Genomic DNA, 23,374 nt, shown 5'->3' with positions numbered 1-23,374 from the left:
TCACTCTTTGGAACTGCTGCTCAGACATTCCAAAATTCTGGGCACCTGTGTGTGTGCAGCCAACTCTCAATGACTGCTTTTAGCTTTTCCATCTCTCTCTTTCCCTCCCTTCTCTCTTCTTTTAACTTGCTGGTTATCTGTTGTTGGTGCTAATATTTTTAAACTGGAGCTAGAAGGACGAGCTGGGGAGAGAGTGATAGTGAGTGTGAATGGAGAGAGAGAGAGCAAGTGAGACGGGGTGAGTGAGCACACACAATCGCACGTTTTCCAGAGTTGTGATAGAAGTGGATTCATTCCTTATTTTGCCTTGTCCCCCTTTTCTCTTCTTCACTGAGAATAATTGAGAGTTCACTGTGCACATTTTAATATACACACATGTATTCAGCTATATATAAAATACATATAATGTGCATCTATATTTTGCGTATATAAAATCTGGTATTTGGAAATCCATTGGGCTATGTTGAACGTATCTTACGACGAGGGAAAATAACTTGTGCAGATCTTCCTGGGGATCACAGTTGTGAGCAGTGGGGACAGTTTAAGTGCAGGTTCTACTTACAGGTGGAACTTAGTGAGCCACCATGTTTTAACCATAATTCCATTCTTGGTATAATTAATAGAAAATTCACTTCTAAAAGTAAAAATTGGGTCAGAAATGGAGATTATTAAAATGCACAGTTGCAAAAGCCTGACCCTGCAAACCCCATTTATGCAGCTGAGTTCCAAAATGCTTTTGAGTGCTTGATGACTCACTGTGGCTTCTTCCTCTGGCTGGTTTAGTGTAGGCAAGAGGTTAGCCGGCTAGGGGAAATTAAAACAATGTTGTACATTATATTGTTACCAGCCATTGGAAAGCCTATTTGTATGCAAGACGGCAGTGCGGAGATATATGGAGAGCCCTAGGCTAAGTACAGAAGATAATTACATTTGGAATTTTACTGAGTTAAGTCATTTACAGCTTCAAACAGTTGCAAAGAAAAATCAGCCAAAACACACTTAAACTTTTTGTTGTGACTTTTCAGGATAGAAAAGGATTTTTAAAAATTAGTTATCATCTTATTGATAAATTACATTTCAGTAGGATTTTTCTCAAAAGTTATTTTCTTTAGCTGGTTAATATTTTCCATTTAAACTATGGATATAAACTTATTAGAACAGTAAGATATTTATACAGGTGAAGGGCATATCATAAAATCCCAACATTTTTAATGTAAGTCTTTGGAAATATTTTAAAATCTAACATGTTTATTGAGAAGAAAAAACTAAGTAGATTTAACCCATCCCCAAAGTTCATTTATGATTAAAGCATGGTAAGCTCTTGAAAAACTGGATTCAGCAAAACAAACTACATGATTATTGCTACCTGAATTTGTATGCATTGGTGGTGATATTTATAAAATGATACGAGTTCCTACACTAATTTATTTGATATAATTAAATTCTTAATGACGGGCTAAAATACATTGTTTATCAGAGTTGTGATGGTTTGCCTAGGTAGGCTTTCCAGACTACAGATTTGAACGTAGGTCCATTGTTAATTACCCAGGAACTGAATATCTATTTTATTAATTATTCTTCACTCTCCACAAAGAGAAGTGAGGAGAAGGAAAGGGGTTAGACCATCAGTAAGTCAAGTACTTATCTCTTGGTAGTGTTAATGTTTTTTGGTGGGTGTGGCCTAGAAGTAGTACAGACTGATATAAGGATTCTTTTACTTCTGGATTTCATTTATTCATAGATTTCCTATTATCCTTCAGCCCTAAATCAAACTGAAGGCAGGTTCTTCAACTCATGATAGAAATCAAAGATGATCTGGCCAGAAGTTACGATGTGATAGCCACCTGTAATGTTCGTAGAAATATTTTTGCTTGGGAGTTTGCTTTAATGGAAGAAGGGACAGGCTTGTCCTAAGAGAGTTGTTAAGGTGATGACATAGTGCTGCTGGTCAAGAGCAGGGGTTAGCAAACTACAGACCTTGGGCCAAATCTCAGGTGTTAAGAAAGGTTTTTACATTTTAAATGATTGGCGGAAAAATCAAAAGAATATTTCATGACAGGTAAAAATTCTATGAAATTCAAACTTCAGTGCTTGTACATGAAGTTGTATTGGAACACGCCCATGCCCATTCATTTACTTATTATGTATGGCTACTTTGCCCTACAGTAGCAGAGTCAAGTAATTGCCACAAAAATCCAAATGGCCTGTAAAGCTAAAAATATTTACTCTCTGGCTGTTACAGAAGAAGTTTGCCAGGCAACCCCTGATCAAGAGGATCAGAGAAAATTATTTGCATCACATTATTAGCAGCTTGTTCCCTTGGGTTCCTGGCTACGTAGAGTTCTGCTTGCCCTACCTTACCTCTTCCTTCTTAGCTGTGGGTGCATAAAAGTAGTCTAGTCACCACATCGGTCAGGCTTCCCTACTAGTAGCTTGATATGACAAGTGCTTACCAATCTTCAGGGTCATGGAAAGCTGGCTAAAGGATGTTCATTCATTCATTCATTCATCCATCCATCCATCCATCTGCTTACTCATTTAGCAAACATTACCAAGAACCTATTAATAGCAGGAACCTTGCTCGAGCCCCTACAGAGTACAACAGTGATGAAAACAGATGGGGCTGCCCTCTGGGTTCTTACATTCTGAACGGAAAACGAGACTACAAAATAATATTTCAGTGGTAGTATTCCTTCATTGGACTTTGCTATCTGACACTAAAGCATTCTTGAAAACACTAGAAGTTTACTCAAAGAAGGTTTCAATGCTAAAAAGGAACCAAACCAAAACAGATTGTATTCATTAGTTATTATTCAATCAGATGAAATAGATAAGAAACTGTCAACAGTTTTTAGTATTTAAAGAACCCTTGCCCTGAGAGAAGAGTTAAGAGAAGCCCTCATCAAGGATTAGATTGAGAATTTTGGGTTGCAGACCTAGCACATTAGGGGACATTTGGGACAAGGTACAGTTATACTCAAAGCTAGATTACTTTTAGGCTTTCTGTTTCTCTGAAGTTCAGCATTTCCATGGTTGTGCTGTCACTTTCACCATTTCATGCACCTGTATCTGGAAACGTACTTTTTAATTTACTTAACTACCAGTCATTGTACCCATAGAACCTGAGGTATTGACGAAACCAGGTCCTGGCAGCAGCAAGACTACTTTAAAGAGGTGAGCTTGTGCTCACTTTTTATCTTCATTTCCCATTGGTTTGGTCCTCCATTCTGTCAGCCACAGACTGGTGTGTTACCTCCTCCAGAGGGGAGGCTCTGCACATGGCTATCCCAAAGGCTACTTCTTTTTCCTTAAAGTTATTTATTTTTCCTTAAAGAAGGCATTTCCCAGTCCAGGAAATTCCTGAACATCCAAGTAGCTCAAAGTGTATGACAAAATTACTAGTGGTTAACTTGAAGCAGAAAAACGTTTGCACCACTTAGCACTACAGGAAAGAGCAATTAAGGTTTGAACAGTTCCCAAAGGGGGATCGCTGTGTAAGAGTAGGAGAAATCTCCCCCTACCACGCAGACTCACAAGGCCTCTCTCTACAGAGTGGTAGCTAAGCCTCTGGTGTTTTTAGCTGGTAGAGATACCCATGTGAAAAACAAACCCAATAAGCTCAAACTGGATCTTACAATCAATATACATTGGTGGAGGTGCATTATGTCTAACCTATCAGATCATCATAAAAGGATTCCACAGGAGAATTCAGAGGACAGGGTCGGCTCCAAAAGCAACCAAAGCTGCTGAAGGCCACTTGAGTGCTGTCCTGTGTACCTTTATAGACCCCTTGAGTCTACACCTCAGAAACCTTTCCTCTGACACACAACAGAAGGTCCTTGTGTGTCTGATCCATCAGTCAAACCTCCCTAAAAACTTAGAAGCATTTTTTTCAAAAATAACCAGTGTTAGCCTTAGGAGATGGTGGCTAGAGATGTTTCCCTTCATAGAGCTGTCTGTACAATACTACACTCGAATCAAACTGAAAAGCCAATAAGATTCTAATGGTGAGATTTCAGGCAGCCAGGAAGAAATCAAGATGATGGGTTGTAGTCTCTGACTTAGACCCATCATATCAGTGCTATGCATAGGAGCTGTCCTGTTCCTATGTATTTAAAATATGGCTGGATTCACAAAACCAGAGTTTTCGTAGATGTATCAATTACAAAAAGCAAAATACATCTGTACTTTTGAAATTTTTATTGATAGATATAAAAATATATAGTGAATGTTTTCTTAGCAGTGGACTGCTTACGTACAGCTTATTAACAGAGAAGGTTGGTTAATTTCATTCTCATGTCTTCACCCTTTTTCTGATCTCATTGAGAGGGAAGAGGAGTCAAATACACATCTTAGTGGGTATTCTGAACCTTTTAGAATATTTCTTACTCATTTTGTTGTTACAAAGAGAGTTATTATTTCTTGATATTTTTCCAGTGAAGTAGATAGGGGTGTTAACCCCAATGTTACCTGGGAGCCTAACATTATAAGCCTCATGTGAGCTCCTTACACTGTACACATAGACATCTAATAACAAGACAGACAGAACACCATGGAAGTCATTTGGATCAAGGACATGGCTTTTTGAGGTCAGAGAATGAATTTTAAGATTTCATCGGTTAGATGTTCTCTTTTGACACATTCTTCTGAAATGATGTATAGGCAAGGAGATGAGTTAGAATTAGAGGGGAGAAAAGTTCCCACAATCAGTAAACATGGTCTTAAATAGGTCATGCAGGACAGAGGGACAGAGACACAGGAACTAGAAATAGGTTGAGAGTAAGGATTGCCCACCCCAGATGCCATGGCCAGGACTGTGAAGAAGCAGTTAAGCTTCCATGAGAGTTTAGCACCCACTGTCCACCAGGCATAGGCCCAGGGACTTAAATTCCCGTTAATCCAGTTTACGAGGGCTCACTCAGCTGGGATATGTCTTTGAGCTCTCTCAACCTTTAAACTGTGGGTGAGATATCACCAAAAAATGTTGCAGTGGCTGGATCGTAATTCCATTTTGGAAAAAGGAGAAACCATCCAATTTAACAGACAAGAAAAAAGTCTTCTAGCAGACTTTTCCTCTCTTAGAAAGCTGAGACATTAGCGGTATAGATACATTTTTCTGATCGTGTATATTGGTTTTAGTCTGTTTGATGACCATGTGCCATTGCTAAATTGTCATGTATCCTTTCTGGTGTGTGAAGATATCTTTTGATTGAAATACAAAAAGAAGCTTTGGAGATGATGTGTTTTTGTTTGTGTTTTAGGGGACAGGCTTCCTACCACCCCTCAGCCTATATACACTTAAAAATGAATATTGAAAGTAGGCAAGGGGAAAGGACTCAACCAAACTGAGGTGGATCTGCCTGGCAGGGGATGGGAGTGGAGGGTATGCACTTTTGTATTCAAAGCACTGGATATAGGCAAGTAAGGTGGCCTCTTCCTTCTAGTGATGGGCAGCCTAGTCGGGAGAGTAAGACTAGCCTGCCTTAACCGCCTCACCAGGCAGTTTCAAAGAGGGATTGGAGGCATTGTGGAGAGGACAGCGGAAAGGGCTGTTGGCAAGAACGTTGCAGGCCATTGGGAGCCACTTAAGAATTTTACCTAGATTACAGAATGCGGAAGAAGGATAGTGGAGGAATATGTTGTTCTTTTAAAATTAATCTATCTGTTCAGCATGAAATAGGGTGACGAACTGTCCCAGTTTGCTTGCCTAGGACTGCTGGTACTTTGGCATTTTCAGATTCAAAACTGGGAAAGTCCTGGTTAAACTGGGATGAGTTGGTCACCCTAATGATCTGTTTGGATCTACTGGCTGTGGGAGAGAGTTCTTGGATGCCTCATGTTCTGCTTGTAATTATTTCATGTTGTTCAAAAACCATTTGAATGGCCACTTATTGAGCGCCTTCTGTATGCCAGGGCACGGTCCTAGGTGCTTCACCCCCACTGTCATCGAATCCTCACAATCCCTCTGTGAGTAGATTCTATTCTATTTCCTTGATTCTAAGAGTCACCTTTGAAAAGAAAAATGATGCATTTGGAAATCAGAATGTGTCTTACATTTAATGAGCATGTTTAATGTTTCTTCTTGTTCTTTGAAAAGGTATTACTAACTCTATGGTGATCTTAACAGTCATTGGCCTCTTAAAGTCAAAGAAATAATTTTCAGTGCCTCCCCCTCCTTACAGATGAGGAAACTGCGGTTTAGAAGGCCTGATTAACTTGTTCAAAGCCAGTCATGAATAATGGGCAAAGCCCAGGGACTAACCCAGCCTTTGTAGCCTGTGTGCCGGTTATTGCATGGTGTTGCCTTACAGTCTTACCCAGAGGGTCATCGGGCCCAGTAGGGTTGTATGCATACACCCAGGATGGCTGGCATTAAGACTTGGCTTGGGGGCCGTGTCACTCACCGCCTCGTGGAGCTCTCTCCTGAAAAATCTGTGGCAGTAGGGCAGGGCCTGAGCTCAGTGACGCTAGGCTCACTCTGAAGTTTTCGGAATCATCTACGCTAGGAACTGTAAGCTCTAAGAAAGTGTCAGCAGGGAGAAAAGTGCACAGGTTTCAATAGCAGAGGGAGACATTAATCCCAACACAAATCCATTACTGTACAGACTTTACATGTGATTACTCTACCATTAGTGATGCTATTTGTAATCATACCAGCTTCCTAGACTTTAGCAAATATACTATCTGTAATGTATCCCCCTTTGACCCTTTCTAGCCCCATTCAAGGCCACACTCAGGACAGTTACTCACAGCAGCAGCCACACAGAGCCTCCTGTCTGTCCCTGAGTAAGCTGTGAGCGTGTTAGGCAAAGAGTGATTCTAACAGCATCGGAGCTTTGCGTTGCCGCTGCTCTGTGACCAGAGCCAAGAAAAAGAAGACAGTCTTGAGGTTTCTCACTTCTACATCCTTTGAACACCAAAACACTTATTTTTCATAATTTAAAATCCTACCTAACTCTGGGAGCATTAGAATTCCTAGACTATGACTGAGTATTAGTGTGCGTCTGCTTTAAATGTCAAGAGAGTCTTTAATAACAACATGTAAGGAATGTTAAGATGGTGACAGAATACAATAAAAGTACGGAAATTCTTAGATCGGGGTGAAATGAGCCATATATTGCCCCCACCCAAATGCTGCAGTTCATGTTAAAGAAATTGTTTAAAAGTTTTCACTGGTGCCATGTTCTGAAGGTATGTGAATTACCTTAGTTTGATAAAGTGCGTCAAAAAGAACTGTTGGGTAAATGCTCAGTGTGTTAGAAGCACTTCAGTTCGACTCTTTCCAGTTGCTGGGTTTTTTCCTCCTTTGTTTTTCTTGTTTTGACCACCCGTACTTTAGAGACCTGTGTGACTGGATATACACTGCCTAAGTAACTGGGTACATTCTGCCTAAGTCGTAGTTATTAACCTATGTGCATCATCCTTGTATACATAACTACTGAGGATACCTAGACAGCCACTGTTTAAGGCACACACAATTCATTGCAGGGAAGTGTCTTCCAAATTTACCGGATTTCACTTGGACACTTGGAGTCTCTGTTTAAAATACCTACTTCCAGACCCTTCACTTGGAGTGTTGGGTTCAGCAAGTTTAGATGAGACCCTGTTCAGTTAAATTGGACATCATCATTGTATGGGAATAATCCAGACTTGCCTACTCATAAATTGGGTGCCTGTTAAAACTACATATTTTCACCTGTCCCATGGAGGTTTGACATCAGTAGCTTGGAGGTGGGGTGGGGGGAGGGAGACAAAGATCTGTTTTTAGATATTGTCCCAGGTGATTCTTATGATCACACCAGTGTGGGAAAGTCAAACCATGCATCATTCTTGTCTTATTTCTGCCCTTTCCCAGCTCTCTGACCTCAGATATGTTTACCTTGCTAGCCTCAGTTTCCCCAACTATAAAATACAAGAATAGGACTAGGAGACTTGAAATAGGCACATGATTTTTGCTTCTGTGAAATCAGTTGAGTGTCTGGGGCCCTCCTTCTTATCTATTCTCAGTAATTCTAGCATGTTTACCCATACAAACCCTTTCATCTATTTCTGCAGTTTTGTTTCTCACGAGTGAGAACCGCCGAAATGGCCTTAAAATGACCAGTCCTCCTGACAGCATATAAAACGATGATGTTAAATGAACCCGAAACTGTGTTCCCTTTTCTCTGCTAAAAGAATGAGTTTAATCTCCTTAGTTTTTATCTTTTGGAGATGCTGAATGGCATTCCTAACCTGGGGCAGTTATCAGCGGATCTGGAGCAATACACAAGTTCTGATCTTTCACGGCCTGGACTATCTAAAACTTAACTGGAGGACATGGCTAATAGAAGAGGGGATGGCCTATGTCAGCCAAGGGGGTGGGGGGAATCATTTGCCCAGAATGAGGGGAAGATACAGTAAGAACCAAAGAGATAAATCCCTAAGAAGTGGGCTTCATCTTTTCCATGCTTTCTGTTCCATTCTTTAAAAATATCAGAATTATTTCTCTTCCCATTTAGCTCGACAGCAAACTCCATTGACCCCCTGTTATGTGGATACAGATTCTAAACATGTACTCGGACAGTAGAAGTCTAGATAGACTAAACTGATTTAACTTCCTTAAAAAAAAAAAAAATTAGATATGCTAAGCTTGTTATGTGCAACAGCTCATCTCATCTTCAGAACCACCCTTGAGAGTTCTGAGATGATTTATTCCTTATTTAGAAGGAGAAACAAAATTCTTAAAAGGGTTACATAATATGCTGAGATTCACTGAGCCAGAATTTGAACACAGCACAGAGTGATCATGGTGTCCATGTCCTTAACCATCTTTGCTCTGCCTTCATCCTCCAGGATTGGTGAACAAACTCGTTAATTAAAACAACCCCTGAACAAGCAGCTCCTTCTAACATATAGCCCATTGCCATTCCTTTTATGCCAGATATTATTCTGTACCCACCAAGAAAGCTTTTAGAAAGTAATTCTCTTTTGATATCACAGCATTAAATTTTTTTTTTTAATTTGCCAACCAAATTTTCCGTTGACCTTTGGACTGAATTTCTCAACCTCCTTTTCTTTGCTTTTCATGAGACTCACAGTTTATGAGAGAATGCTGGAACATACTTGCTAATATTAAATGTTTGTATTCTCATAATAATGAAAGGATGCCGTGAAAATTGATGGGGCTGGTGAGCTCATGGGATGATGGCATAAAAAGTAATAAAGAATGTGAAAACCTTTTGAGGGACCAGTTAGTATTATAAATGCAAGACAGCCATTGTAGAGGTGTGAATATTTAGCCTTTTTGCCTAAAAAAACAAAAAGTGAGTTTTGCAGGTTTCTTTAATTGTTAAGACAGTATGTATTAGAGCTACAATTGATTAAAAGTCTAAAACTCATCCAAGAATATATTACACATTACTTTGCACTAACCAAACAAAAGCAAAAAGTTGGATTTTTGCCTTTTTATATAATCTTGCACATCTTTTATTGTTGTTATTGTTCTTTGGGGGTTTTTTTTTTGGGGGGGGGGCTGGTACAGGGATCCAAACCTGTGACGTTGATGTTACCAGCACCACGCTCTCCCAAGTGAGCTAACTGGCCAGCCCACTGTCTTTTAGAAAAAGCAGAATTAGTATGGTAGAATTGAGCATCCTGGGTAATTGTCAAGATGGATGATGCATTCTAAGTTATGTTCTCATGGAAAAATAAAAAATTGTTTCCTGTGGCAGTTACCCCCCCGGGTTATGGATGTGGCTGTATGTATATACAGTTTCTAGGTATGTGTTTGCAACATAGTGTTACTGCCTTTTACTGACCAGTAAAAGGTCAGCCTGGTAGACATTTGGATGAAATATGGAGGAGATAATTCCTTTTTATACTGGGGCTTTGGATTTTCCTCCTCCCAAACTTAGTCTTTGTAATTGCTACATCAGCAATGTTTACCACCAAATTAAGTCACAATTAATATTCAGCAGACTCTTCAGTAAATACCACCTCTCACCCTTTCATTTGTATTGTTCAGCATAGCAGACTACTTCTTGTTCTTAAAAATAGTGACGTTTATGCCTTAATTCCTTCCGTCCCATAATAATTTTAAAAGCAAAACATTTTTTTTAAAAGCTAAGAATATTTTAGTTTTAACATCAAAAAACTTAGACTCTTGCATAAAAAAAACAAACAACTGTGAAAAATGCCATTCCCAACATTTTAATTGTTCTAAGGAGCCACTTTGGAAAACTAAATTCCTTTAGCATTATGTGCTCAGAGAATTTCTCGGTTTGGCTATTCAATAACTTACTGAAGAGCAGAGGATAAAAACATAAAGTGACTCCTAATATGGTATCGTTTTCATTTCCTGTTTGCTGAAAGATAAATGCTAACACTGTAAGGCTTTTTTTTTTTTCCCCTTTTGTTAATTTATTCTTCCCTGAACCACAAGGGAATAAAAAGAAAAAAAATCAAATGAGATATGGCTTGAGACTGAGTCATCCAGTTAGGATAAGCCAAAAGCTTTTTCTCTTCTCCTTTTGACCCTTTTCCTTTCCTCTGCCTTCCCCCAATTCCTGAGCCCCTTAGAAAATAAATTTTATTTTGGAATAATTTTAGACTTGCCAAAAATTGATGTGATGTTAGTTATGTGACATAGAAGGAATGAGTCTCTCCCCAGTTCTGAGGCATTATTTTGGACAAAATTTGTATAGAAGTATTGAAATAAAACTGTATGTATTCGTTCTCTTTCCCTCTCTCACTCACTCATCTCTTCTCCATTTTCCCTAAATGCCACAGCTGTTCTCTTCTGGGGATGTATTTCCCCCTTCTTTTACAGAAGTAATATACGTTCCCCTGTGCCCAGCTGTCTTGAACTGTTGAAAATACTCTGTTAAAACAATCCTAAGAAAGCATCAAGAATGTAGCATCCAGTGAGTAGTATTTGAATGCCTACTATGCACATCCAATTAGAAATTCTTGTGACTTAGGAAGACAATTTTTTTCTAGAATGAGGAGACTTAAGTTATTGAGATGAGACTAGCACATAGCAAGTGCTCAAATATTGAATATATGAATGAGGAAGCTTACTCTGTGGTCATTTGAAAATGGGAAACTGTCCACCCTTGTAGCCTGCTCCTGCCCTGTACATATCACTTGCCATCGCTGTTTTAATCCATGCCTACCTGCTAAGAAAGATGAAGCTAATTTCACATAAATATATCCATCTAAGTTTTCCACAACCACAACAGATGAATTTATGAGTTTTAGCTACCTAGCTCATTTTCTTTTGGCTTCCTCATGAATAAGATTGGTTAATAGGTATGATTCACATTTGTCTTTTAGCTGTCTGTGTTACATGGGACTCCTTGGTGCCAGCAGGTCTAGAACTTCCTAGTTAAAGTCTAATGCACCTTGTGTTGAGAAATCTTACACTAACACCTCCAGTTACCTGGAGTTGGCAATGGTCATAGAGATTTCAAAAATGATTAAGCAATGAAAACAATTTTGTATGTGCTATGGTGCCATAGTCTAATTTGGAATATGTGTCATTTTGGGTCTTAAAATAGTCATGCATCTGTATTCAGAGAAATAACAAAGCATTTTCTTCCTACTAGCTTGCAAAAGACAAAGAGCGCCTGCAAGCCATGATGACCCATCTGCATGTGAAATCTACAGAACCCAAAGCCGCCCCTCAGCCCGTAAGTACTGATCCACACCAATGGGAAAAAATAAGGTGAAACTTACAGTATTCTTTCTCTGTTTCCCGACCCCAAGTGTAGGAAGGAAGACTGACTACTGTGGCAGATTTGAGTGTCGAAGGCCTTAAGTTTAATCGACTGTTTCTGGTCACCTTGTATGATGAAGGCTGTGTGCTAGGCACTTGGGAAAATACAAGATGATTCAGATGTAGTCTTTGCTCATGAGGCCCAAGCAAGCAGCTCTTCTTTGGGACAGAATAATTGGTACTAAACCAGGGTACTGAGATACATTATGAGAGCTCACTGGAAAGAGAAAATCTTTCTGAATGGTAGGAACACAGAGAAGGTAGGCAGACTATGACAGCGCAAGAAAGAAACACATCAGCCTGGTTAAGCCAAGAGAGGGTGCAGGAAAAAAGTATTAAGGAATAGTCCAGTCTGACGGTTACAGAGGAAAGAAATAGGAAACACACTGTTGGAATGGAGGCTAAATTATGGAGAGCATCTAAGGAGTTTGAAGTGAAAATTACTCTTTCACAGTTAGGAGACCAAACATGGTACACTGGAATTACATTTAATTTTTAGGAATCTCCTATTTCTTGCCTTGTTCCGTTTTACTGGACCTTGAAGGGTACCATCCCAGCACAGGCAATAAATATCAAAGCAAGAGTATGGTGGCTAAGCCCAAAATTCTGTCTTGGACCTCATTTCTTGTAATAAATTGATCTCTTTAATAGTTGTATTTCTCATATACTTATATTTCTGAAAATCTCCTAGTAGCTTTAACTGATTATTCAAAATGGAGACAGTGCTTTGCTTCTTGATTTTAAGATTTGTAAAATTTAAAGGTACACTGCCTTTATTTGATTTTGCTTGGAGTCACTGTGTGAAAATTAATTGAGCGTTGACAATCTATAGTTAGTACCAGCAATTTTAATCAATATGCAATGATGCAGCATAATGGCAAAGTATTGGTTTATCTGTTTTGACTGATTTTTTTCTCTAAATAAAGCAAACATACACCCATATATGTATGATTTATGGTGATAGAAATAAAACGGAGTCAGACTATTAACCCAGCAAATATGGTAGCCTGCCAAGATGCAGTTGGCAGACAAAATTAATGTCTGAAACAGAACACATTACTGAGATATAGGACATAAAATCATTAAACACTTTGCACATCCATTTTTACTAGGAAAGAGTCCTTAGTTTCCATGTATTTTACAGTAAATGGCTTTAGGACTGGATACATAGGTTATCAAAGAGAAAGGGGAGAAAACCCCAGGCCATTTAGTATTGTGAAATCTCAGTAGTCAACTGTGCTATTCCTAATAACTCCTCCTTTTAAGGAGGATACTGAGAAGAACATGAATGCAGCTAAGCTGATTGCTGAGACCCTGAAATGATGGCTCATTTCTCGAATAGGCATCGCCCATTGCAGAGGGTATCAGTTGCCTTGGAGTGCTCTGAAAGTCTTCAGATGGCTTTAGCAAAACGGTTTTCCCCAGGAGAAATGGTGTGAGTCTTTACACCTGGCAACAAGGGAGAGATTGAGATGATCTCCTACTTCTTCCATGGATTAAAAGCAGCAATGGTAGAGTAATGGTTGGACTCAGCACTCTAGGAATGGACTTATTGTGGATCTTGGGGCTCCTTAGGAGGAGGAGACTAAAGAGAAGGAACGGCAAAACCCTGAAGGGAGCTCTACAAGTGATAGAGCTGGGACTTGGCAGGGTGCGCCAGATATGTGAGTGTGAGCCCACGCAGGCCACAGAAGGACCATTGGGGATCTCCATATGGACCAGTGTTAAGCAGCCAGTAAACAGGGAAAAGCAGCCGTAGGGGGAAATGAACAGGGAAGGAAGGTTTGTCTTGATTAGTTTAAAAAAATGTTTTACATTCTAGAAAATTATAACTTTGAAGGGGACCTCCTACTAAATTTATTTTTAACTGCTCTATTGAAAATTCTCTACCTCTAGTCAACATTATCTCTTAGTAGCTCAGCACAGTATTTCTTTATTAAAAGAAATAGGCACGAATATTTTTGACTGAAAAATTAATAGCTTTTGAATTCATACACAGCAGGTTTTCTTTTGCAAAGAAGTCCAATATCGCTGCACAGCACTTCTATAACCATTTATTTAGAGTCCAAGTCAAACCTTTGACAGCTAGAGCAGCGCTACAAGCCAATATAAAGAACTCCAAGATGTAAACCAACAATAGGCCGTCTGTGTGAGGTTTGCCATTGTCAAATACATAGATTGTTTGGATTAGTTTATGTAAATGTACTGTTGTATTACCCTTTGGAGAAAAAAAAAAAAGATCACATTTGTGTATGAAAAGTGGCTCCCTTCACAGGCAGCATTATAAATTCCTTATCCTTTAACTTACATGTAAGAAGTAAAAATTGGTGCCTGACAAGTAGATATTGTGTGACACTCTGTTGTCGGAGTGAACCTGCCTTCTTTTCATTTATTGGAAAATAGAAAATTTTATTATAGATACCATCTTATAAATCAGGAATTATTAAAATATGTATGGGTGAGGCATTGGGAAATTAATTATAAAAGGTAGACGTGTAATGTTTGCATAAATTTTCACTTCCTTGCCAAAAAAAGAAAAAGGCACATACATACAGCAAACCCTTGATGCTTTCAACTTTAGGGACCCAGAGCTATCTGGTGACTGATTCTAATGTATCAAATACTCTCTGTAGCCTGTAATTAATTTATTCCAGCCTACATAGTAGAATGCATGGTCTGTGCTCAATTGAGTATCCTTCTAGAATCTTTGATATGAAACCAGCAGTCACTGGGATTCAAATCTAACCATAGATGGGGACTTTCATGTTACAACCTTGCCAGTAAGTTTACGAAGTTTTTTCTTTTTTCCATTTCTGTTTAAAAGGAACCTCATGTTTATTTTAAAATTCTTAGTCACTAAGTGATAGAATGCTTTGCTGTAAATGTTGCTTTTCACTAAATGCCATTTGGGTGGTTAAGAGTCATTTGTTATATCCAATCATTCAACCAGTTCTCATTTCATTGCATCAAAGAAACTGCCAAAACATGCTTGGATTGTTCCTACGTCAACTCATAGACACATTTTCTGGATCCTGTTGTGGAACTCATCTTCAGATTTGGATATACTCATCTCGGGATGGTGCCTAAGCTTTTAGACATGGATCTGAGCTTGACCTACACTGGGAAGGAAGTGTGTGGGTGAACTGGAATAGGAGTTCATAGTCTTCCTATCTCTTGGACTTCCTTAATAGCAGCTCTTCCTGCTTGCCATCACATCTTCTAACCCTTAAAAAAACTTTTTTTTTTTTTAAGAAATATACCCAAGACTCAAAGTGCAGGTCGTTTTTGGAAAGGGAATTCCTGTATTTAAAATCAAACTATTTTGTCAACAAATACTTGTTGAGTGTGCTGCATACTGAATATAGAGTAGTCAAACCGGAGAGACCCGTCTCTGCCATTGAGATGTCTGGAGTCTTGTGGAACAAACTAACTACACAAACACACACACACTCACTGCATGAATTGTGCTGCATGTAAGTAGGACAACTGATCTAGAATGGTGGGTGTTGAGGAAGACTTCTGAGAGAAGTGATGTCTCAGCTGAAACTTAGAGCATGAATAGGAAGAAGGGATAAGAAGTCAGCTTCATGAATATTTCCTTGGATTAAGAGTGGTGCCCATATCTTTATCTCTCTGAGAAAGAGAGCTGGTGGGGGGGGGGAAGGTGGGTAATGAGGATCCGTGTGGAGGGAGCAAAGGAATAGCCAACATCAGCTAAGATCAGCTTTTCATACTTTTATTGTTGTTAAAGCTGGGCCCTGCATGCACAAAAGGGTATGTGAAAGCTTACCAGAGCTGCTGTAACTTCTAGCAGTTGGGAACATAGAATGGAAAAGCAGTTCTTGACATACGTGTAGAATGGCTAAATTTGTTGTATTTTAAGTTTTACAAGATTCTTCTCTTTTCCAAAGAAAGAGAAGCAAAAAACAGGCAATGGTAAAGTGCCCTAATGAAAACGATTGATACTCCTTTGTTCCAAACTCAGTAACATTCTGAAAGTAAACACCGGAATGTACTGCTTGGAGGTTAATGTCTGCATGCTTATTTCATGGAGCATTTGCTGAGGGATTTCCTTAGAGGGGAGGGGGGCATAATTCAGAAGACAAAATAACAACAAAAAAAAGAAACATGTCTGTTTTTTAAAGTTCTTATTAAGTTGTTAAGGATTTCTTAAAAAGATTTTACGCTATCTATCATTACGTCAGGTAAACACTGTAAATCATATTTTATAATACTGAGTACATGAGAGGTACGCTTTGCTTTAGGGTATTTTCCTGCACATCAGAGAACAACTTCTGATCCTGCAGAAACCACATTCTTTATGATTCGGTGGGCACGTAATTATGGTGTAGGTAATATATCTTTATGAAAATATTATAAAACACTTACAGGAACTTGGATATTTGGAATGAAATGCAGTATTAGATTTTCCTTTTTGCACATTTTCTTTGACTCTAACCATAGCAATTAGGACTGTTTTGAAATAGTTTTTAGCTACTATAAAAACAAAGTGTCCCCCTCTGGAAAAAGAGTCTTTTAACTCTTCAAGGAATGGCTGATCATTTGGGCTGCTGGGACCTTGCTTTAGAGTTGGAGAAATAATATTAGGCAGTCATAAAAAGGGATTCTCAAGCACAACACACAAAAGCTGTTTTATATACTGTTTTTTATGAAGGTCCTCCCTCCCGAACTCAGCTCAGGTTTTGTGTTTGGGTTTTTCGTATCCCTGCCAGTAACACCACCTTCGAAGTCACTGCTCTCTGCGAGCACCCATCTCTAAAACAAGCCTAGGCTGAGATGGTGAAGGAGGACAGAGGCTTGTGACAGAGGCCGCCTGCTGCCTTCCACTGCCCTGCCCTCCCTCCCCACGGTCTGGTAATGTCCCTCCAGCCTCAGAAAGGCCATCCCTGGCCTTGAGTGATGCATGCCTAGAAATGCCCCCATGCAGTTAAAGCAGGGCTTAAGCCCGCTCAGCCAGTAAAACCAACAGCAGAAAAACGAGTTCTGTGAGCCCAAAGGTCCCTGCTATGCAGTGGTGTCCCTTGGTGTTTTGGTTTCAGGTTGATCTTTTGTTCTCAGAATCTGTTTTCATGTGAGGCAAGAGCACAAACAAAAATAAAAATGAGTTCTTATGGGAATACTTACGACAAGTCTGTTTCTGTCTCGGATTTACATCAGCGGTTTGTTTATTTTTTCTTTAAATGTGAGTGACTCATCATCTTTAAGTGGGAGAGGACATTACTGTTTAAAACTAAAGATTAATTTTTTAAAAAAAAGCACTAAGAAGAATATCGAATAGCTGATAGAATTCAAATAGTTTCAATGGCTAAAGATTTCCAGGATAGTCCTCTGCAACCCAGTTGAGGGAAAAGTGGTTGCTTGAGAGCACAGGGAAATTTAAAAAATAAAACCCTACAGCAATTTTAAGTGACATAAGAATTTCACTTTTTGGCCAGAGTTTCAAAGAGATTATCTTTGCTGGAATCATCACATGATGGAAACTTGCCATGTAGAAAATATCAGAGTTACTAACTTTTCTAAACATAGCAACTTCTTTTTAAATAGAAAATGAACACTGTAAGAAGAATAGGTTTTCCATCAGGAAAAGAAACCCTTCCAGTCCAATCCCTTCCTGCTCCATGCCCCGGAAAAAATTATGTTTTAAATCCTTAACTGCAATCAGAAACACGAAGCACATATGCTTTCATTTCTAATTGATGATTATATTAAGATTTAATAGTTGACAATTAAGATGAATATTTCAAGATTACAGCAAAACGCACACCGTTCCCGATTTGTTCTTCTGTTCCAAGTCTGTAATTAATTTTTTTGATTCCCTCCTTTTTTTTTTCCAGAGAGACCTTAATTAAAAGAGCAGGTTTGGTTTGAACACAGAGCCTGCTTTGAATCCTACCTCTCTCCACCTTCGTCCTCCCTCTCCCTATCTCTCTCAGGACCTTCCCCTTCTGAGATGGTTTCTCCTCAAGACAAGCATGTGACCATCCAACAAAAGTTTAAAAGTTAAGAAACTTCAATAGCAGTTGACAAGGTTGACATTTCATTAACTTGTTGGTTCAGCCTTCAAATGATTTTGTGTGGCAAAGCACCCTCTGTTTGGAGTCTGCAGCTTTCTGTTCTTCTTTCCCTCACAGGCTACAGTCGTGTTTAATTTGGAATCTGGGCTCCTTTGGCAAATTAGCAATTAGAACAATTTTGTGGGAATATGTATATGTGTCATTAGTTTTTCCTGCAAATTAATAGCAAGGGCAGAGGTCAGGCAGAAATTTTCCACTTGACTGTCACTCCTCTATTGAGACTTGGCACTTGGTTTTGGAATGGCCACAGCTGCTCTCAGCCACCCTCTTCCCCTAGGAACTGTCTTTTAATTAGTTTACCTCATTGCCATCATTACAAATATTACTGCGTCCCCTCCTCAAAATAAAATTACTGTTTCTACAAAATATTTCAACAACATCTTGCACCACTGCACATTGATGGTGGGGTCACTCGAATGCAGCATTTAATCGTTAGATCACCTCCGTCCGCATCTCCTAATTAGAGTCCTTGCAATACATTTTTATCTGGTTATTAGCTGAGATTGGCTGCTTCCTCTGTGGCTTATTAGAGACAGCCCAGCAGTGGGTGTGAATCACGGTGTCGTTCGTCGAGCCTGGTGAGCCTCTTCTCAGCTCTCTTCTAGCTCAGTGTTTATTTCTACTTGGTATGTTCAAAGGACTCCAGAAGATACTACCTGCATCTCTTTCTTCATGGATGGGGCTAACCTGGAGGGATTTTATTCTTCACAGAAGCCTTTTGTGGTAGAAATAGTCCAAGAGTTAAGACCTTTGTAAAATCTACAAGAGTCAAATTCTTTTCTCATTTGATGATATTTTTCTGTGGGATTTGTCTACTCTTCTTTGATATGAGTGCCCAGAATGATGGGCTTGCACTTGCTGACTGTTTACATGAGTTTTGATTTTTGATAATTAAACCAGAACCCAGTGGACTTGGTGGTCTCCCTGACAAAACTGTAAAGGAGCATGCATATTTCTTAAGGACATTTGTGTTTATAATTTTTGTTATGTTTTTAAGAAAGCCACAATGTTTAGAGTAATGTTTTTAAACTGAATAGAGAAGGCAAAAAGTAGTGGTAGTCCTCAGAATTGTTTTAGGGTTATTGTGTATGTTGCCTTTGACCAAAGTTTGCATTCGATGGTAGGCTCTTCAAGGGCAGTAGATACATGTTTTATTCCTGGTTTTGTCGTTACAGAACCAACTGCTTTATATTTGCTCAGTAATATTTATTGAATGTCATTGATAAGCGGGGGTAAAAGCTAATCACTGAATCCTTTCCAAAAATGAGCATACAGAAAAATGAAACTGGTTTACTTTTCCCATTAGCTAGGCATAGGAAGATTCTTATACAAAGGGTCTAGAATCATACAAGTGTGTGGTTTGACTTCGGGTCCAGGTTGGAAATATGGGAAAATTGTTTAATCTTTCCAAGCCTCCGTTTGCTTATCTGTAAAATATAAGTAATAACATTTCAGATATTAGTGGTGGTATGAGAATTAAATGAAACCATACAGTGACAGGTGGTTTAAAACATGATTTTTATAAATGTTCTCCATGACTTTCCAAAGTGTTCTGATATTCTTAGGTTTAGCAGCATCTGAATGATAAAAAGTGTGTATTTATGAGCTTTAGCCTTTCACACACTAATTTCCTTGACCCTTTGCTTAGACTGATGTTTATACATACTGTTCCTGGACTTGGTCAGTGATTAAGGCCCAAGGCGAAGAAGAGGTCAGCCCCAACTCTTCCCCCTTGGCTTCTTGGTTCTGCTCCATCCCATGGCTCAAACAGCCAGCACTTAGTTTGCAAATGTATGTCATAAAGTCAAGTTCCCAACACTACTGAAAGAGCAGCTCCCAGCATCTGCCCAGCTTGCTGAGGGATTCGTAGGGGCAGTGCCATCTCCATAGCCTGCTCTTCTCAGACATTGGGATCTCTTGTTTGCTGAGTCAACATTTCAAGCTGAAAATTAAAAGGAAAGCAGAACTAAAAGCTCCCAACCCAACATCAAGTTTTCAGCACCATGTTTATGTTTTTCCATTAGTGTTTCTTCAACGAAATTTAATCCTTCTTTTCTTCAGATTCATTTATTTTTTATGGAACTCCCCTACACATTAGAGAGGATTCTCATGGCCTTTTTTATTACTAAAGTATGAGTAAAGGTTGAGTCTTCTCAACAAATTGGAGCTCTCTTTTAATATGTTCTTTGACTATGATCTCAGAGGAATCACATTTTTATGCACAAATAATGCCTTGTACTTAAGACTGACTGTAGCAATGGTGAAATAGACTTATTATGGTAAGTGATTTGCAATCTGGCTTAAGAAAATGTTACCAAGTAAGCCTACTTTGCTGAAGTTTCTTGGATTTGGGGGGCAGCTGTATGTGTCTGAGATAGTTCTGTGTAAAGGTAATAAATATGCTGAAAACAACCAATTCTTCAGCCTTGCCAGACTTAAAATAATATTTCTCCTCCAACAAATTTTGGGAAAGGGTTGTCCCTTCCAGTATTTATAAGAACAGCACTTCATGATGAAGGTAAGATAGATAGACAAAATAAATCAAAATAGTACTCATTCTTTTTCCTCTATACTACTTCAAATAAATAATATCCAATAGATTATTGCATTTTATGGAATGTTTGAAACTTGAAGAAAAAACAAAATCAACAAAAATATTACAGTTCCAGATCTCCCATCCGTCATATTCTTTTAAAATTAATAGATCCCAGTCCTATATTTGATAGAGTTTAATGAAGATTACACATAAAGCTCTTAAGATTTGTCTCTGCCAACTGATAGAAATAAATGATGGCTCACTGGATCAGTGCCGCTCTTTTTATTATGAGCCAAAGGCCAAACGTATTTGCAGTAGTTCCCCTCATCCATGAAGTTTCATGATGGAAATGAGCAGCATCTCCCTGTGCTGTTCAGTATGGTAGCTACTAGCCACATGGGACTATTTACATGTAAATTCATTAAAATTAAGTAAAATTTCAATTTTCATAAAAATTCAGTTGTGCTACCATTTTGCAGAAGGTTCAGTTGGGCAGCTCAGGTCTACATCAATGTATTCCAACTGGTGTTCCCTAAAATGTCCATCTTCACTGGTGCCACTAAGGACTCCCATCTTCTTCTGTGAGGTTTACAAGGTATAGCAGGCTGTTTTACAGGGTGAGACGTTATGATTAAAAACATGTCTTGACCCAGAATTTCTGAAACTCACTCGGCTAGGTAACCCGTTTTTGTGTCTGTAAACACCCATTTAGCAGCCTTTGGAAAACACCTGTCTCATGGAAGGAAAAGGAGATCTCTTATACTAAATACTAAGTGACTTGTTTTTTTACACAGGAACTCGCATCGTATTTCAGTTGATTATAAACATATCTGCTCAGAGAAATAACATTAACCAGGCATCCCCAGTGGATGTGAGATGCTTTCTTGGTTGCTCTGTTTTCCTGAAGGTCTTCTAAGAAGGGTGCTTTTCTTCACAGCTGAATCTGGTATCAAGTGTCACTCTCTCCAAGTCTGCATCGGAGGCTTCTCCACAGAGCTTACCTCATACTCCAACGACCCCAACCGCCCCCCTGACTCCCGTCACCCAAGGCCCCTCTGTCATCACCACCACCAGCATGCACACGGTGGGACCCATCCGCAGGCGGTACTCAGACAAATACAATGTGCCCATTTCTTCAGGTAGATACTCCATTTTTGCCTCATGTGGAATTGTAATCTGCAATTCTTATAGACCAGCCCCTTTTTAAAAAGTGATAATTAATAGGACAATGATTCTTATTTAGCAGATATTGCGCAGAACCAAGAATTTTATAAGAACGCAGAAGTTAGACCACCATTTACATATGCATCTTTAATTAGGCAGGTAAGTAAATAACACAGTATGTGAAATTATATCAAAAGGTATACGTGTACATGGATATATTATATTGATGAAGTAGATTTAAAACCGTTTAGTATGCAAGCATGCTAAAACCTTTTCTATAAGGTTTTTTAAAACTGCAATATATAACATAATTGCTTTTGATTAAGTATTACAATACGATGTGATTATTAGGAAATTCATTTCACACAACAGTGAAAATGAGCCTGTTTAAAGATGGCAAGTCAATTATCACAAGCTACAGTAATCTCTGATCCCTAGAATTAATCTGAGCTCTAAATAATTACTGAGCTTTAATCAGCTAGTGAAATGTTTTGCATTTCTCTTTGATTCTGCTTTATGAATGACTAATAAATTAATATTTCTGTACGGAAACAGAAATAAAAACTCAAAACAATTAGATAATTCCATTTTGAATTTTGCTATTGAACTGTTAAATACAACCATTAATCTTAGATCATTTTGTGAAACCTTTCTTAGGATTGAGCTCTGAATCAGTTATTTTCTATTTTCAAGAAACTGTATAATGATGATTCTGCTGATTTGGTCATAATTTATCTTCTTCGGTTACTTTTTGCTTTACAGGCCATTCTCGAATCTCCAGAAAAGCAGCTAACACTAAATGAAATCTATAACTGGTTCACACGAATGTTTGCTTACTTCCGACGCAATGCAGCCACGTGGAAGGTAAGCCTTCCCTGAGGCCTGCGTAGTTGTGGACCTTGACATTTATAGAACAGAGTTTATTGTTGATAAAATTCAGTTGTGCTACAAGAAAGTTACATTTATAATGTTTGGACACACTCAAAGTGTCCAGTGTATAGGAATATCTAATTGGGAAAATAGTTCCATTGTGGTTGAAATGCTGGGATGGAAGACTCCCATTACACTGGCTTCAGATATGTGGATTGGCCAACCAGTCAAATCATGCCTCTGGTTGGAACATGTAGGAAAAGGAGATGACACCATTGCCCACGTGTTGAGGTCGTTCTATAACTTACACAAACTTCATGCCAGTATTTGCAGAGATAACTTGTTTTTTACCATTAGGAACCTGCAGAAATGACCAGACACACTTGATACAACCTTTGTTGGTTGGATAAGTGCCCATTAACCCTGTTAGTGAAGAAAGCTGTGCAATCTAAGTACTAGCACTGTGTATGGGAGTTATTACAACAGAACACAATGTATTAAGTTTTTATTTGTTTTATTTTGAAGAGATTGACCCTAAGAGGTTGATAGATATCCTGAGGAAGATAAGTAGCTTCTGAATTGTGGAACTTTATTATAACACCATTTGCAATAAAACAGGTCAAATTCCATAGCTCCATGTTGGATGTCCTCAACATATGACATACTTCATTCCCAGTTCAGCAGTTGGTTCATAGATTCTATTGGTACTTATTCCATTAGATTAGATTAAGCCCTCAGAAGTTTTTGGACTTTCCCGATTTAATTTGATAGTGTCTAATATCCTTGCTTATAGAAGAGGGCTGGTGCACTCTGACTTTTATATTTTTGTTTTTAATACATGGATTCCTATAATCCCTAAGCTCCAAAACATTTAGAAGCATTTAAGGCAAACATTTCAGGATATTTTTGTATGTCATTAATGTAAATATGATAGGGATTTTATTGCAAGATGCA

General features: G+C 38.7%; 1 protein-coding gene across 10 annotated transcripts in view; it reads left to right on the top strand.

Annotated features, from left to right (window-relative positions):
* The window catches only part of FOXP1 (forkhead box P1), a 559,382-nt gene that overhangs the window by 518,070 nt on the left and 17,938 nt on the right, over positions 1-23,374 (top strand). For 8 of the 10 annotated variants that reach the window (XM_063114112.1, XM_063114120.1, XM_063114118.1 and 5 more), the window contains 4 exons: positions 11,586-11,669; positions 21,324-21,525; positions 21,630-21,709; positions 22,313-22,414. In XM_063114112.1, the coding sequence (XP_062970182.1) occupies positions 11,586-11,669; positions 21,324-21,525; positions 21,630-21,709; positions 22,313-22,414 (468 nt within the window). The remainder of the gene's footprint in view (positions 1-11,585; positions 11,670-21,323; positions 21,526-21,629; positions 21,710-22,312; positions 22,415-23,374) is intronic. The other 2 variants (XM_063114119.1, XM_063114116.1) reach the window with 1 other exon arrangement.

Source organism: Cynocephalus volans, chromosome 11 (assembly GCF_027409185.1).
Source record: "Cynocephalus volans isolate mCynVol1 chromosome 11, mCynVol1.pri, whole genome shotgun sequence".
In the NCBI taxonomy this organism is placed as follows: Eukaryota; Metazoa; Chordata; class Mammalia; order Dermoptera; family Cynocephalidae; genus Cynocephalus; species Cynocephalus volans.
Note: the sequence above shows the minus strand (reverse complement) of the source record. Positions and strands in the feature narration are given on the sequence as shown.